General features: G+C 41.3%; 1 protein-coding gene across 2 annotated transcripts in view; it reads left to right on the top strand.

Moving 5' to 3' along the window:
* The window catches only part of gnal (guanine nucleotide binding protein (G protein), alpha activating activity polypeptide, olfactory type), a 44,530-nt gene that overhangs the window by 22,389 nt on the left and 3,610 nt on the right, over positions 1 to 18,531 (top strand). For both annotated transcript variants that reach the window (XM_042430053.1, XM_042430054.1), the window contains exons 6-9: positions 16,281 to 16,335; positions 16,441 to 16,514; positions 18,052 to 18,110; positions 18,318 to 18,438. In XM_042430053.1, coding sequence (XP_042285987.1) covers positions 16,281 to 16,335; positions 16,441 to 16,514; positions 18,052 to 18,110; positions 18,318 to 18,438 — 309 coding nt within the window. The remainder of the gene's footprint in view (positions 1 to 16,280; positions 16,336 to 16,440; positions 16,515 to 18,051; positions 18,111 to 18,317; positions 18,439 to 18,531) is intronic.

Raw genomic sequence — 18,531 nt, 5'->3', positions numbered from 1 at the left:
CCCTTCTTACAATCCTCCTATCACTGCCTCTCTTGTCTCTCGCGTTGCCGCTCCTGATTGGTTAACAGCTGATGAGGAGTCGCACGTATGTTTGGCCAATAAATCACCATCAAGCTAACAAGTTTATATTACTGGTGTGTAAAGGAGATAAATAATGACTGTAAGTTACAGCTTCATGTGGTTTAGATTTTGCGAATGTACAAATTGGGAATTCAGTTTTAACACAATAAATAATCATGCAATAGCAGTGTGGTGGCTCTTACTGGATATGTGAGAAAACGTGTCTTTTTTTTTTTATAGTTGTCAGTTGCATTTGATTTGATGAAGTGCACATATTATTTAGCGTTGCGCATATAGTTGAAAATAACATAAAAGTCCAAAATTAACCTGCTTAAAGCAAGCATCAGTGCCTGTGTTAGCCTGTCTATGCTTTTGAACATTTTCACATTTTAAAATCTCACAATTCAGTAAAAAAAAATATCTCAATAGTCTTCTGTTGTCAGTGTTTTGTGTATGATTGATGTCTGGAATTTGTCAGACTGCGTGGCCTCTCACTTACTTCCTCTCTCAGTATTAACCTCTGTATGAACTCTTTGTATGGAGGGCATTCATAGATACTCTGTCCTACATGGCAGCAGACCTGTCTGTGTGTAAAGGCATACACACACACACATATACACACACCTATTGTTGTTATGACCACTTAACTACACTAACTGTTCTCGGTCACTATCCTGGAAGTAGTGTAACACTGGCAGACGGCTTCAGCAGCCAACTGTGTTGAAAACAAGGGAGCAAAGTTCATAGCGTCGAATTTTGGTTTGTTATTGATTCCAGTATTGTTTGATGAATATCTGCTTTTTCTGGCTTTCTTCTAAGTTTAGAAAAGACGTGTTTGACTAGGAGGGCCTGTCTGTCAGCTTTTCCTCTTTTGTTTCTCAGTGCTAGCTACCATTTGAGCTAGCATTAACTCATCTTCCTCTTATCATAATGCTAGTCCTTTTTTTACTTTTTTTTTTTTTTTTTTTTTGAAGTTTATGATCTCCACTCCTGCTGTCTGGTCTTTTTTGTATCGAACTTCCACAGTTTTTGTGAAGTAGACCACGTCTTAGATCGTCAACATGATAAGAGTGCTCTCAGCCACTCTGAGAGTATATTAAAGAGGAAGTTGGCCTGCATGCGGCTGTTTGTGGGAGGAACAGATTGGCAGGCAGCAACCTTACATGCTAACAGTCAAACACAATAGATATATTGTTATGAAATCACTGTCAGATCAAGGAGGAAGACATGTTGGTTTTCTATAACCATATGACATATTTAGATGGTGTGAAGGCAGATTATATACCTCTCTCTTGTCCTTCAGAGACCTTGCTCCACTGGCAGATATTTTTTCCAGCAGGCCTAACGCTGGACGGCCCATCGGACAAAGGCACAGGAAATAAGCATGGGCCGATGGGGAGTGCTTGTTATGCCAAAGAGCATGTCCGTATCGATGCTTTTGGAATCCTGTCACCCATCGATCCGCCCTCTGCATTGCACATTTATACGTTTTAAGAGCACAGATATGTGTCTGCCAGTTGATTGATTATGAGCTATTTTCGGCCGTGGCGGGCTGGTTCCATTGCAATGCCTTGGATGTGTCAACGGCAAAATCAAACACTTTTTCACATGCAAATCTGAACTCCCAGGCCTCTCGCTTTTTTTTTTTTTTTTTTTTTTCCTCCTGAGGCGAGTGTTTGTTGCAGTCCCCCAGCAAATACGACACACTTCATATACTCAGGTGTTTCTAGCCGTAGTGGATGATTGTCATTCGGTGTTAGATGCCGTCAGGGCTGGTATGGAGGTCTTCCCGTGTTGTGTGCTCAGTGATGGTGGAGAAGCAGGGGACTGGGCTAGAGAAGAGCTGCCCTGGATGGTGCTGGAGCTGGAGTCTGGGAGTGAGACTAATAGAAATGAGGCTATGAAACAGCTGAGCGACACAGCTGGGGGTTTATTCCTGCAACCAGAATGAGGCCTGGGACAGAGACAGAGCTGATGCTGGGTTAGGTACAGGAGTGTGACGAGGCTGGAGTTTGTTTTTATTTATTTTTTTTGTGATTAGATATGATGTTCCTCTGAACATAATGAGCGGGCGACTGTAGCCTCCCTCTGTTCAGTTTGTGTCAAAAGATCACCAACTAGTAAAGCAGCACCATGCGTTTTGTCTAAGGTCGATACACCTGGAGACGCTGCTAGATATTGATGAGAATGATGGATTTGACAAAACTTTTTTGATTGTTCCAGCTTCTCAGTTTTGAGGATTTGATGCTTTCTTTGTCTTATGTTGCGTTAAACTGAACATCTTTTGGATTTTTAAACCATCGCACAGCCAAAACAAGCAATCTAAAGACATCACCATGAGCTTTAGGAAATGGTGTTGGATGTTTTTGTCTATTTTCTGTCATTTTTATAGACCAAAAGATTAATAGAACAATCAAGGAAATAAGTGGCAGGTTAATTAATAGTGAGAATTAGTTGCAGCCCTACTTACCTCACCTAAATGTTACTAATACTTTTATAACGTCCCTATTTTTTCAATCCAAATGATCATCCCTCTACAGCCATTAATCCCCACAATCCCATCCAGAGTGAATGGCGATCGCACCACACACACACACACACACACACACACACACTCCAGTAAATAACACACATGAATGCACAACGTACAGGAAGATGAGGCTTGGCCCTGACTCACCCTTCGTTCTGAAACAAATATCAGATTGTTCTTGCTCTAGCCAATCCAGAGATATTCACGCTTTTTTGGCACTTGGCCATTGATCCTAATGAGGATTAAATGAAAGAGCAAAGATCAAATATTGAGGGAAAGTGTAGGCTATTCAGGGGCGGATTGGAAAGCGGGTATCATCATCACACGCTGTTAAAAGATGTTAATCACAACAACACGCCCTGACTGTAACTGTTGTAACTGTGCTTAGAAATGTGAACTGCAGTATTTTGAAATGGAAAAATATTTGGTCAATTTGAACTTGTGCTCACTGGATGCTTGAAATGAAGTACAGCCAGTCAAAACATCGTTATTTTGGCAAGTCGCTGCTTCGTAATTAAGGATTTCGAGCACCCTGTCTCATCCCCTCTGTCAAGAGAAGGACATTTTTTCAGTATCTTGATAAATTATGGAGTTAGATTGTGTTTTTAATTAAATAAATCAAACAAACGAGATAAGATTAATGCAGTTTTCATAGCGGTTTAAACTCACTGCATCACATATTCTTAAAATGTGCGAGGAGCGTCGTAGGTATGGACGTAGCGCGGTGTTTTACAGCTGGAACGGGGACACCGGCGGTCTCCAGCAGTCCCAGAGTCTCCTGGAGACGGGGCTGCGGATAGACATCTGTAAAGCTGGGGCCTGGTTCTCGGCCTAGACTGGTTGGGGCTGGGGTGTAGTGCTGGTCACGGGACTCTGTCACCAGCCTGGGGGCCACTGACACAGTCATCTGGGGCAGTAAAGTGCTAAGAATGGCCGGCATTGTCAGCCAGCCCCGGCCCCTGAAGGGCCTACAGAAACAGAGGGGCTACGCTTCGCAAACAGTGGCTTTCCTCAATAAGGAGCCTCTTCTGTTCACGGAAGAGCCTGAGAGAGTGATATTTATACACCGGCTGCATGTCACTGCTGCTTTTTTCCGTCACTGTTAAGTTGCTTGATTTCTTCATGTTTGAGCTGATTCGACGTCCACGAGGCTGATTGTGAAGCGTCTCTTATCTCCTGGTGTTTCCTACATGTCTGAACTCATCTGCGTGTTTGTTATATTTCAATGTAATAACTTTTTTTTTTTTTTTTTTTTTCCTTGATAAGGTTGTTTTCAACACATAAACAATTGTTTTCCGTAGTCAGAGCAGCGTTTGAAATTGTGTTAAACCTTCATGGACTTTATTGTTTTGTCCGGTTTAGGGTTTTCATAGTAAGGAAAGTCACAATAATCATTTATGCAACGTTGAGAGTTTATGATTCTCTTTCACAAAATATTAAATAATCTGTGTCTGTAGGGGTCATGATGATAAATGAATGTTCTTTACTAGAAACTAGAGAGGCAGTGATAGAAATAAATGAGAAAAAGGAGGATTTTTGTAAGATTGGGTTCAGCATTTTTAGTTTAAGTATCATAAACTCTCGTCCTAAAACAAAAATGGTGGACAGCTGAAGTCACACTATGCAGCAGCTCCAACACATCAAACAATGAACGCTACAGAGAAAAAAGAAACATGAAAACTCTTGCAAAGCAGCCAGTAAAGTAAAATGCCCCAAACAATGCTTGTAGAACGGCACCAGTTTTATTTTTAAAAGTGCTTTTGAATACATTTTGTACTATTAATGTTTATATCTATTTATTTTTTGGTATGCTCATACTTTTTGAGTGCTTCATCCAGTTCCAGTAAACAAACTCTTTAAAAAGCAGATTCCACGTCTGTGCTTTTAGGCTTTTTAATAACATAGTAAATGATGATAACTCAAATATTTACGATGGCGCAATTCAAATCACAATCATAACCACACCTTTCGTAAGAAATAAGTACTTTCTTCATAAAAGTAGTCATAAAAAGCCTTAATCCAGATTAACAAAAACCTTTGTGTCGCTTGCTAAAATCAGATGACCCTGCTGTCAGCTGACTGAGGAATAATCAAAGGGGGCACTATGGAAGTGTGTGTGTGTGTTTGTGTGTGTTTGTGTACAAGTGTTTGAATATATCTGTGAGTGTGTGTCGTTGTGTGATTGTGAGCATGATTTCTGAGGAAAAGGAAGGAGTGGTTTTGAGCTGAACTGTAGAATCTGATCTACTGGAAACTCAGTGGGACTCCATCTACACAAACCACTGTCCTTAAGGTTGTTAGAGCCCCCTGTGGGACTGACTGACTCTCTCTCTCTCTCTCTCTCTCTCTTTCTCTCTCTCTCTCTCTTTCTCTCCGTCTGTCTATTCAGCCCTCTCTTGAGGCCTGAAAGCGACGGCAGAGAGGATGTTGCAGAACACATGAGAACACATGTCGTTCCCCATATGAAGCCTTTTCCAAAGTGTAAACCTTTTTTTTTTACAAACAGGGCGTTATTTAACGTTTAACAGTAAGACGCTACTGTAACTGTTAATGGCTTTTTTCTGTCCATTAGGTAGGTGTTTTATTTTTTTAGTAATAGAAGTACTGTGGATGTTGTTGGAAGTTAAAATTGTGGATGTTGAGTCTAGAAAATCTCTCAGCCTGCCCGGGCATTTGGAAACAGTTAAGACAGCCTAAAGCTGCCCAGCATAGCATGCTACATATCACAAGATTAGCTACACTGCCACTGTGTTTTTATTTTGTTTCTAGAGACCAGAGGCTCTGAGCAGCCCCGTATTCAGTTTAGTCAATGAGTTGAATCATATTTGAAAGACTGCACTGCTGGATGGAAAAAAAAAAAAAAAAAGATATATATTTTCAGTAGTATGTCTAAAATGTAAATCTGTCAAAATGCAAAGTATGAGGCTCCTTTTTCCTATAAACAAACTTTCAGTTTTTGTGTTTATACATATATCAAATGAGCAAAATGGTGTCACGTTTCAATTGTTTTTGTGCCGTTTTAATTGTTGGTTCAGTCTCTCTGATCTTTAACATGAGCCGTGTTGCAGAGGAGAAAAAAAAAAAAAGGGAATTTATGTTCCACTTAAAGAAGGGGAATTGTAGCTATAAATAGATTTTTATTTTTGGGTTCAAATGTGCGTCCATTTTAAAGGACAGACAGAGACACAGAGCGAGGCTAGTGAATGGCGGATATCTGCGAGTCTGTTACTGTGTGCCGACTACATACACACACACACATACCTTTCCCTCTCTCTCTCTCTCTCTCTCTCTCTCACATACACACACACACACACACATATACACACACACACACACACACACCCTGCTGTTGACCAGGAGTGTAAAGGCACAGACTGCTGGAGGACAGCAGTGGCGCTGCAGGTTCCCTGCTCAGAGATTGTGGAATGGTCGTCCATAGCCCCTCCTCCTCCTCCTCCTCCTCCTCCTCCTCCTCCTCCTCTCCCTCTCTCTCTCTCTCTCTCTCTCTTCACTGAGGCTCCCCCTCCTCTCTCTCCCCCCCCTCTGTCGCTCCCTTTTCTCCCCCTCCCCTTCCACCCCCCTCCCACCCCCACCCCCCTTAGAGCTTATGTAAACTAGCTGTGGAGCCAGGGCAAGCTGAGGCTATTTTTAGCAGCAGCACTGCAGAGCAGAAACTGGCGGAGGGTCACGTGTGCGCAGCCGAATCAAAGGGAGTATCCCGGCAATGCGCTGTAAACAAAGGGAAGGTCAGTAGCAGAAGGTGAGACACAAAACGCCTCTGTGTTGTTGGCTTTGTGTGTTTGTGTGCGTGTATGAGCGACTACGCACTGCCTGGCCATACCTTCTCTTTTCTTAATGCCCCGACATAAAACACATCATCGCGAGTGTATGAATGCACCCATATGCTTTCCTGCTCGCTCTGTCTCCCCCTACTACACACACACACACACACACACACACACACACACACACGCATACACAGCTCAACCATTTCTTCCACTGCTAGAGACGAGGAGGGGTGGGGGGGGGGGGGGGGGGGGGGGGAGCTGAATTGATCAAAGCGGGGTTTGACACGCGAGGAGACATTTTGCTGTCTAATCATGACAGGGGCTCCCAGCTCCACACTCTCTCCCTGTTGCTGCCAAGCCGGCCTATCAAGAGTGAGCAACAGCAGACTCGGAGCCATGCAGAATCCATCAAAAAAAAAAAGCACATGACCACGTGTGTTAGCACTGACATTAGCATGTTTTGTATCACATGGGGGGTGGAGGGAGGAGGGGGAGTTGGGGGGGGGATTTCAAACCCTCGTCTGCTCAGTGTTTTGGCCCTGGTTGTTGTTGAAGCTCAGGTTTGTGTAGCTTCTTGTTGGCCCTGGCTAGCATGGAGGCTAGCAGTTAGCAGTGACCAGCCACACCCAGGCAAAAGGTCTCCCTCCACCTCGGCCACTAGTCAAACAAGCCTCAACTTTCACCTCCTGTGGAATGTGGTCAGAGCGGGTCACAGAGCTATTTATAGAAAGCTTTTATATTTTTCTGTCACAGAGGTTTGTTTGCCTAGACAGTTTGAGCTGTTGGGTGTTTCATCAGGGCCAGGCTGAAGGAGGTAGCTCGGAGGCTAACTTAAGTAAACATCTGGCTCCGGCGCAAGCCTTCGGTTCGGCGGTTTGGTCGGGTTTCTGCAGTTTCTCCATACTGACACCCACCAAAGAGATTTGGACCCCGTCTCAAAAGCGTCCTGACAAGAGAATATGTTATGTAAGAGGAGCATCCGGTTCCTCTTTGTATGCGTTTGTGGTTCTTCTCAGTGATACTGGGCCTTAAAGCAATATTTATTTAGAAATGTAATTCTGTCCACACCTGATCTGTTTTTACAGCTGCAACGGGTTAAACAAAGGCGTAATGTACTTACATGTCCCTTTGTGCATGTTAGTTTCTAATTTGTCTTTCTGTATCTAAACACTGGAAACAAGAGCTGAAACATTTAATCCAGTAGTCCATCCGCAGAAAATTATGTGCAACTGTTTTGATAGTCAATTCATAATTTAAGGCAGTTTTTGAGCAGAAATACAAAACATTTCCTCCTTAAATTGTGCTTTTCTTTGTTTTATGTGATGAAAATATTTTGGTTTTTGACTTTTGGTCAGATAAAATGACATCATCTTGAGCTTTAGAAAACTATGATGGGTATTTTTCACATTGAGGAAGTAACCGAACAAAAATAAGATGAATCAATACTGAAAATAGTCAAAACTGTGTACTTTTTGAGTTTTGACCTTCCTGATTTTGACTGAAAAGTATTAATTGTTTACCGTAATATCTGTAAACCCACAGCAGACGTACTGTGATGTCATCCTACTCTTTCAAAGAGCTCTCATAGTAAAAAAAAACAACAAACAGCTGTTGTCTTAGATGACGTTAATGCTGATTGATCGATTCTAATAGCAAACAAATTCAATCATTTAATAACAAATGAAATTCGTACCACCTTTATTTCTAGATATTGTGTTTGGTCTGCTACTTATAGTCCAGGATATTCAGAAAGTGGTGGTAAATCAGCTCAGGATTTAATTTCACCAAATAACAAATTAAGTAGAACTGCGACGATTAATTGATTAGTTGATTGACAGAAAACGGATCTGCAACTCTCTCTTGTTCCAGCTTCTCTGATGTGAATATTTTCTGGTTTCTTGAGTCTTCAGTGACAGTAAACTGACTATGTTTGAGTTGTTGACTGTCGGTCAGGACAAAACAAGACGTTGGAGGACGTCACCTGAGGTTTTGGGAAACAGTTATCAACATTTTTCACCATTTTCTGACATTTTATCGAGCAAAAGACTAATCTTTTCTATCTATTCGATAATGATTAAATTAGTTTCAGCTCTAAAATTAAGATTAGTACTATTTCTCCGAGGATCTGCTGGTATTATCTGCGCTACCTGTGTGCGTCCTCTGACCCTGCTCTCACCTGTTCACTTGCAAAGCAGCTACACCGTACACTCATTACTCTGCATAGATATCCCACTAATCACCAACGCATCAAATCACCTCCAATCACGTTCCCTTGATCTGCTGGCATCACAGAGACGACAGAGGAAACCGGCCTGGTGATTTGTACACTAGCTGCATCCCGGCAGCGCATAAAGCTGCTGTGAGCTTGAACCTGAGTCGTCTCCTAATGAAGGAGTGAATTACTTTTTTTTACAAAGCCGTCACGGTTTTAGCAGTTACCACTTTGGCCATAAAGTGTCATTTTCCAGTGTGCATTAGGGTGGCCAGGCCCATCTCACGGGACTCCTATTGACTGCTCCATGACTTGTAACATCCTTATCAATTATCCCCACTGTTCAGCTCTCAACTCGTATAACCCCCGTCTTAATTTATCACAACTGCGCCTGTCGGGTTGTGACAGTAACATATAACTTGTGTGTCTTTTTATATGCTATACAGTACACATTACATTCCTCCCCCCTTCTGTGAAAATGTGACTTATTTTTGGTTATGTGCTTGAGATGGTGGCACTCTAAAATAATCTGTCTTCATAAGCCTAAATTTGCTTTGCCCTCCCACCAAACACACACACACACACACACACACACACACACACACACACACACTGACACACATACACTGCGGAAAGCTAGCACAGAGCATGCTTCTGCTTTGTGTTGATGTATGGGAGAGTCTGGGAATGGAAGGATACAAGTGTAGCCTGGCTTAGGAAGAGACGGGGAGATAGAAAAAGAGAGAGAGAGAGAGAGAGGAGTGGTATGGACCGACTGGGGTTGCCATGGGAACCCAGCTGCTAAAAGCAGGCAGGGTCAGTGTGGAAGAGTGTCTGTGTGCAGCAGGAGCGAAGGGATGCCACCCGGAGGCCGGTTTGTGAACTACACAAATAGGCACACGCAGCAGGCCCCTCGCAGCTCGAGTTCTGGATTTATTTCATTCAGCAGAGAATCTTCATGTTTAACATCAATAAATAATTATATAATAAAAAGATTTAGAGGGAAATTTGTGCTTTTAAACAGAGAATTTCAATCCTCATGTGTCTATTTTGTTAATTTCTACCCGTCGCCCCTGTTTAGCTGGTACAGCTCGAGCTCAAGCTTATGCAATCTGCACTGATACTGTAGACTCTCCCCCCCGCCCCCCCTGTCTGATATTAGTCATTGGTTATCGACTTTTGATTAGGGGAAAAGAGGAAAAGCTCATTTTCACTGGGTCACCGGTTGACTTTGCAAGCGGAACAACTAATTTGACATGGGAGGCCGCGGTTGTTTACGGGGCGAGAGAATTGAAACCCCTGCTCGATATTGTTGATTAGACTATTTTTACTTGGTTTTCTATTTTTGGCGCAGACTAATTCAGTAGCTGACAGATAGTGTATTGATGTTAGGCTTCAGTATTATTTTAGAGGAACCCATAAGTCAATTTCACTGTGAGAACTGTAGTTCGGGAGCTCCACATCAGGCCCCGCTATGCCTTAAACACTGAATTTTGGGGGCTGAGTCTATTTTTAAGCAGTGGTAATGTAATGGTCCACGTAGACGTTGAACAGAGACAAAAGGGCATTACAATGTATTTTACATTTTTATACAACACCTTTCAAAACCATGACTTGATGTGGCCCTGGAAGGCGAATTGGCGGCCTTGAGATAAAGCAGGCACTTTTGTTTACACAAGATTTGGTTTGACTTTCAGGAGTGTCTCCGTTCTTGCTCCTATATTTAGGAAGTACCCACTGAGCCGTTGATGGATTTGTCTAGTTTCAGATCCATCTCCCAAACTGCACAGTGTTCCTGTTTGGATGGATGAGTTGAACCCAGGGCTCAGATCTTTCCACCAGGTGACCAGGATCCTGCACAGCTCCACCTTCACTTTCTTTTTTTTTTTTTTTTTTCTTTTTTTTTTAATGTGTGTATGTGTGTGTGTGCGCTGCCGCTGCCGCACGTGGCTCCGTGTGCTGTACCAGCTCAATACTTCTGACAGTCTGTGTTATGTGATGAGCTGTGTAGTGCAGCTGGTTGTGTTAGGATACTGGATGTGTTTTGTAACAGAAGAAGACAGATGAAGCATGAAGTTAAAGTTCTCGGATTGAAATATTAGATTACAGTTTGTTTGACAGACATAGGATTAATACGAATATGAAAGTATGAAAAGTAGAGCTGAAACAATTAATGGATTAGTCGATTAATTGGCGACTGTTTTCATAGTTAATTAAGCGGTTTAGTTGTTTTTCAAGCAAAAAATACCAAATATCATCTGTTTCGAGCTTCTTCAGCGTGAGGATTTGCTAATTATTTCTGTTTTTTTTGTTTTACATTAAATATCGAGGGGTTTGGGACTGACAAAACCTTCTTTTTTGTTACTTCCTGATATTTTATAGACAAAATTATGACTAGATAAATATATCAGCAGATGAATTGATAATGAAAAAGTTAGTTAGTTGTTAGTTGGAGCCCTAGCCGCAAAATTTAAAATTATGATTCAGGATTTTTTATGTTTAGTTTTAAATGTATTTATCTAGTGTCATGTTAAGTTATGTAAAGTTTAGTAACAGGCAGTCATTGCTGTTGCTTGTCATGTTTCAGTTTTTGCACTTCCCACAGATCATGTGTTTGTCCTCTAGTGTGGTCAGTCCGGTGACGCTGAGCACTATTAGTTTTCCGTCAGTCATCTGTGACTTATTCCAAATAAATACCATGGATTATTATGTTAAATAGCTCTCTTAAATCATGGCAAAATAAACATAAACTACAACTGAACTACAGTAAATATACAATACAGTAATATATGTACAGGCCCAAAACCAAAACATTTAAATGAAGCGTTACTTGCTAGAAACAGTGTGATGTTTGCTGCTGCCGTGTTCAGCAGTGAGTTTTTAAAGCGCTGTCACCAGGCAGCCGGAGACTAAAGTGAAAGTCCATTATGCTGGCCTGAGCGGCTCAAAATATGGAAACTATTGATTGGATCCTCTGCACTGCTAATTAAAGAAGCTCCACTATTTGTAAAAAGTCAACCCAATTATCAAATGAGCACATGAGGCTGGGCGCTGTTGGTTGGTGTGAAGGTTGCCTGTCTGTTGGAGTCTGTGGGACTTTTTTTTTTTTTTTTTTTTTTTTTTCCCCCCAGTTGCAAGTTTTCACTTTCTTTTCACATGTTCTCAAGTGACTCTTGGGTTTTTTGAACGTGTCTTGTCTCATGCATACAGTTTATTTTGGCACAAATTACAATGTTTCAATGAAATCAAAATCATCTCTGCTTTGCTTGTTTGCTCGTTTCTTTGCGAGTTCTTGTTTGTAGCTTTATTTGTTTTTAGGCTTTGTTTGTTTATTTGTTTGTTGTGGCTCTCTGAAAGCGACCTAAGAGCTTGTATCAGTGCTCTGGTTCAGGATGAAGCCCCTGTAGAGCTGGGTGACCCATGTCCCCGAGCCCCAGTATGAAGTGTTTTAATGCCCCCGCCTCTCCACTACCACCACCACCACCACCACCACCACCACCATCATCTTCCCTCTACCCCCTTTCTGCTCAATGGGCAGCAACATGTGACCTGGACCACGTGGGGCTGAGGCCTGAGGCCCCCCAGCATCAACTGTCCCTCAACATATTGGTGTGTGTGTGTGTGTGTGTGTGTGTATGGGGGTGAGGTTCTGGCTGTGTGTATTCATGCTTGTGTCTGTGTTTTATGGAAAGATGAGGCCAACAAACACAGAAAGACCAGGCCAAGTCAAGTGATACTGTCCACAACAAAGCCTATACATAGCAACACAGACTGGCCCGCAAGATGAGTACAATGTGTTTTGGCTAAATACAGAGACAACCCAGCCCTGCAGACAGAAAGAGAGGGACTGTAATAGACAAAATAGTAGTGGATTTTTTTTTTATAATTCAACCATCCGATGAAGAAGAAACCATATGAACAGTCATGAAATGAAAGTAAAAATGTCTCTTGATGTGGGGTAAACAAGAAACTACCACTGGATGTATGTGGTTTGACAGTTCACAGACTGTGAACAGGCTCCGAACAGAAAAAAAACAAAGCACAAAAAGTGGAAACAAAATCATAACAAATTATAAATCATAATTTTTATATCTGTATGCTGCGGACACATTAATAACCGAGTGGAAAAACCGGCGGCCTGTTATCCCTCAAATCCACAAATTTGCATAGAATGACCACATCCATAAAGATCTCTGATGCCAGTAGGGAGGAAATTGAAGAAACCAACACAAACCACAGATTTCCCTGGACATGAAACCCAGCTCGTCTATTTGTAGCACTCGACCAGAACAGCTGTAGTCACTGAAAACTGCACCTAAACCTTTTGATAAGGCATTATCTGGACGGCCACTCCATAATCAATGTTATCTTTTTCACCGTTTTTTTTTTTTTTTTTCCTGGATCCAGGACCCTTGTTCTTTTTTCTTGCTGGGTACGAGGACTATATTTGGCTCTCCAGTGCTCTACCAATAGTACTTCTGTCACATGGCAGTCACAAAGCGCTCAGTAATTATAACCTAGCTAGGTTTCTGCAAGGAAGGCTGACTAAAAATACTCCTGCATTGTTGCAGTGATGGGGCAAAAGCTGGAGATTGGTTTTGCTTATGTTTTTGTGTGTGTTTGTGTCTGTGTGAGTGATTTTTTTCAGATACAGTCTGATGGGTTTGCAGGTTTGTGTCTTGGTTCCAGTGAAGCACTACCTTTTTAAATAGATCATTTTATTTATCCATGCTGCTGAGTTGATGTCAGATTAGTGTATTTGTCTTTATGTAAAGATGATGTGTATAGTATCTATTATACAGTAGTGCTTGAAACATATAGTGATGAGAAACAGTTTTAGTTTTTTGAAGCACAAATACCAAATATTTCCTATTTTCAACAAGACAATCATGAGAATCTGCTGATTTATTTTTGTCTTGCGTGATGATTGGCTGAATATCTTAATAGGTTTTATATACAGGTTTAGATATAGGGGAGGTTAAAGCTGATACAACAAGCTATTTGATGACATCACATTGGGTCTTAGGAATCTGCGGTGGACATTTTTTAATACTTTTTGACATTTTATAGATCAAACAATTAACAGAGAAGAACACATTAGTTGCAGCCCTCATCCAATAACACTGAACATACATTTTAAATGCATTTCCTGCTTCAGAAAACATTTAAAAAGCCTTTTTGTGAATGTTTGGGAAACCTGCGTTGTTAACATGGGCTGCCGGGCTCGGTCGCTACGCTGTAGAGCGCCACCAACTGTTGTTATGCGTTACTGCCCTCTATCGCCAGCATAATGCGCTTGTGGCGCACAAACATGTCTTCATGAGATGCAAAAAATACGACCACGCGTTCATCAAAACGAGTGGTCTTCAATGTTCACGTTTAGGCGTCTCCAGAGAGGTTAAAGTTCAAGACGGGGTTAAATTGTAAGAAGTTCATCATCTCTGACTTGCTGTCTGGCCAAAAAGTAACAACTGTTCAAAGGTCAGGTGGGTTGTAAGTTAAAGACAAAGTCTGGACTCCTCCTCTTCTGGCCAGGAAAGAATTGTGGGAATTTTACATTCTGGATTAGACCTCTGGACCAGACTGATCACCCCATGGAGATGACTTAGCCCGCATACCTTATCTGGTTAATAAGTACAGAGTGGAGTGTGCACTAAAATAATAAATAAGCTATTTTTAGGTGTCATTTTAATGTGTGGTAACATGTGATAACATTTGTCATCTTTTTTTTCCTACATTTTAAAAGCTGAACATTCAATTAATCCATAAAATGATCAATCATTAGTGTAATAATGATTTGTAGACCTAATCAGTACATATAAGTTTTGATATCAAACCGGCTGATTTGACCGACGTATATTTCATATCGATATTTTCTCGAAAGCATCAAATTTGGTTGTGAAAATAGATTTTAACAGCTCCCTCCCCGTCCTCCATACTGTATGTGTTATGTCTGGTCTACTGTATGAACTTTGTGTGAGAAAGTCGAGTGCTCTTTCAGAAATAGCCTCACTTCTCCTTTTGTGTGGACTGTGTGAGGCAGAAATAAAGTCGGTGTGATGAAAACATTGTTGTCAGAGCACATGAGCGGTGTCTCTGTTATCTAATGCTTCATAATGGAGCATTCATTCTGTTATTTAAGTCCAGATGGGTGTGTTAGATGTGCTACTTTTTTTGGGGGGGGGGGGGGGCTGTATTGAAAATGAACTAGAAAACCATCTCTGGCTGAAACTATACAGCAACCTGAACCCTGACTACTAATCTTATGTGCATCAGGTTTCTTGTGTTCTGCAGCCATGTCGACTGTCTTGTGACATCCTGAAGCCACAGACAGTTTGGGTGAAAAATGAACGATGGTTAGATACAGTAGCCTCATCTGTGTCCTGTATAGCTGTACTCTTCTCCTTAAGAAATACCTGATGCACCTTTTAGCTCCTCTAATTACTTGCTTTAATATTTCCTTATAGAAAATGTATGTTGTACTATTCTCTCCTCGTATTGGACTATGCTGAGCCTGATTTTCATTTAAATATTAAGAAGGGTAACAAACTTCTGTATTTTTTGCCGCCTTTATATGACTTTTAAGGGTATTTAGGTCCTTTTTTGAGAGTAACACATTTGCATTTCGTGCTGGCAAACATATTTGTACCACTACTATTTTCAAGGGCATTTTTGCTTTGGGCCTCTGTTAATTTCTAACCCTGGTTGTGGTCCACTGTTGCTCTCGTGGTAACTGAAAGCTAAATGCCCTAAAACATACTGAAGAGGCCTATTGAATGTTATAAATTCATATTTGGCCATCTGTAAAGCATTTTATTGACGTATGCTTAATGTGGACAATCGCATCAAAAACCTTTTCAAAAGGTTATTTCCATAGAAGACCAGTAATGCATCTTTTTGTTTAGTTTATATGCATTCTGGTTCTAAAACTGGCAGTGTTAGTCTTTTAACTGTACCATCCAGGGGCCTGTGTGACCGTGTGTCCCCAGCCTCGGTGTCCTGAGCCTGCCTGCTGTGCTGCAGAGAGGCCCAGCTGCTACTGCTGCTGCTGCTGCTGCTGCTACCGCTGCACATGCTCTCAGTAGTGAAGAGACGGCAACAGCAAGCTGTCTAACCTCCACAATAACCGCCTTATGTAATCACTCTGGCTAGAGACAGACCAAAATAGCCCAGACTGAGCAGCCCTGCCCTCTTGTGGCGATCAGCCGCCTCAGCACCGGCCTACAGTACAGAGCCTCTACAGGGAGTCAGACATGGCGGCCGCCACTTGCAGCATTCACTGTAGCTCACATGAACGTCTAAATGTCGAACGGGCGCTGCACATGAGATGGTTTTAATGCATGATGGAGGCCACATGTGATCAGATTTGAAGGTTTGTGTTGTATTTGCAGTGAATGGATGTGTTTGTTTTCAGATTGGTGTATTGTGAAAGTGGATTTTGGTTTGTGAGAGATGAACCAAGGCTCACTGTTTATTAGTCGGTTTGTCTGTTGTTGATTCAGTTTGTCTGGCTTATAAAATTGTTTATAGAAATCAGTATTTACGGAGACAAATCTCATTAATTCCCTAGTTTTCATATGTGATGACATTGAATTGTTTCTTGTTGTTGAATCTGAATAACTTCAGTGTTCCTGATAAACAGATGAAGTTTAATGCAAAATCTAAATCTGTTGTGTTTCTGTCTTTGCAGTTTCCTGGACAGAATTGACTCTGTAAGACAGAGCGACTACACACCAACGGACCAGGTCAGTCCTCCTGTTAATGTGTTTAGAAAGTTTGTAAATCACCTCTTAAAATCTTGATCGTTTTTTTCTGATCTGGATTCTTCTGTTTCTGTGTTTTTTTTTCAGGATCTGCTACGCTGCCGAGTGTTAACTTCAGGGATTTTCGAGACGAGGTTCCAAGTAGACAAAGTGAACTTTCAGTAAGTCTCGGCTTTCACTCAGTCATAGACACATGATGCCGACGCCGCCATCCGTGCTAATAATTCTCAGAAATTAAATCAAATCACTGTTAATTTCTCGTTACACCGACTCTTTGGTAACCAACTTGCACGTTAGCAACTGAAAAAAAAATACATCCTCTAACCTAGAAGAGGCTCTGCAGACACTACTCAGAGCTGAAAAATATACCTACTCACCCTCTTTTATATGTTTTGGGGGGAAAGAACATAAAATAATATTTGTATTTACAGATGACTAAGTGTCATTATAGTAATCTAATAAAAAGATGCTGCAATTGAACATCAATCAGAGCCAATTTAGCAAAGGGCAGTGAGGCCAGAATGGATTTTTGGTGACTAAACTGTAAAACTGTCTTGCGTGATGCTATTTTTATATTACTTTATTTTTTATTATTTTACTCTTAGTTCATTTTTTGATTTGTTTTCTGAAATGTAAATAAAGTGTTATTTCTATTTTATATCACTGAAATTGAATATAATTTTCAGAGTTAGTTAATTATTAATTAATTAAATCTATTGTTAGCTTTAGTTACGGCACAAAGACCGATTTTATTATAACAGGCTACATGCAAGGATGATATAAATGTGTGAGAATTTTTTAGTGTGGTTAAAAACTCCCAGACTCCCCCACTTCTATGCCCACTTCTTGCATCACTGTCGTACCAATAATCCCAGTTAAGAATGCCCTCTTGGGTGTAATTGCTATATTTGGGCTTGTGTTAAGAGCCTCAAATGTCATAAAGTTCGTAAACCCCTTAAACGTGTCCTCGAACAAAACACCGAATCCCGCAAACCTGCTCGGCGGCGGGAAGCTGACGCGTAAATGAACGTCAGCTAAATGCCTAAAATGTAAAATTAATCCTCTGCGGTGAACCGTTGTGACTCGTCTGAGCCAGCTGAAAAGTTATTGACCATTGGTTGCAGTTATAAGAGCAGCCAATAAAGGTTAGAGTAAATGTTTTGTAACTGCTTTGATGATGTCAGATGAGATGACCCACTTCTGCAAAAATCGCAGACACAACAGACTTATTCTACCATCTGAAATGGGTCTTTGTATCAAATTATATCATCCTGAATGATTGATAAAAAAAGCTCTGGGACATGACTTCCCTTTGGGTGTGCGTTTTTCATCATTTAGCTTTGATGACTTCCAAACATCCAAGCAGGGTCAGACAGGGTACTGCGTGGGTGCAAATAACGCTGTTATACATATTATTTATTATTTCCAGGTTTGAGACTTTTATTTCACCAAGACAGACCTGAAACCAGGAGCAGATTGAGCTCAAAAATAGAAAAAAAAAACAATCAGATGTGACAATTTTCTTTTGAATAATCGTTAAAATAAAACCAGCTTGTTTTAGGCCAACTCCAGTACAATATGTACCTGACGTCCTCAGTCCCCCGTCCCACCAGAGATGTGAACTCTTTGACCACAAGAGGGCAGCGGTGAGTGTGTTGTTGTGTCTCAGCCTGACCCAGTATTTTGTCTCCTCCACAGCATGTTTGATGTTGGAGGCCAGAGAGATGAAAGGAGAAAATGGATCCAGTGCTTTAATGGTGAGACTTTCAGCCTTTTTTTTGTTCTTGTTTTCCTTCAAATAGCCACGTCGTACGTCCTCAAACCAGAAACACGTTCTCCTCCTGTCACATCTCATCCGTCTCCAGTGTCACCTCCTTTTTTTTTTTTTTCTGGCTTATTCGCTACACAAATGTGTGATGTCAGAGAGCTGCTCTGATTTCAGTTTCCCTCTGCTCTCCCTCCAGACGTCACTGCTATCATCTTCGTGGTGGCCAGCAGCAGCTACAACATGGTAATAAGGGAAGACAATAACACCAACAGGCTACGGGAAGCCCTGGACCTCTTCCGCAGTATTTGGAACAACAGGTGTGTCTGAAAGTTTGAATAAAGTTTGAGCCGAGTAGTTTATTTTAGGTCCTTGAGGTCATTCATACTTTGTTTTATTGTTTATTGTCTGCG

This window comes from Thunnus maccoyii, chromosome 12 (genome assembly GCF_910596095.1).
Source record: "Thunnus maccoyii chromosome 12, fThuMac1.1, whole genome shotgun sequence".
In the NCBI taxonomy this organism is placed as follows: domain Eukaryota; kingdom Metazoa; phylum Chordata; class Actinopteri; order Scombriformes; family Scombridae; genus Thunnus; species Thunnus maccoyii.
The sequence above is the reverse complement of the archived record's forward strand: the minus strand, read 5'-3'. Positions and strand labels throughout refer to the sequence as shown.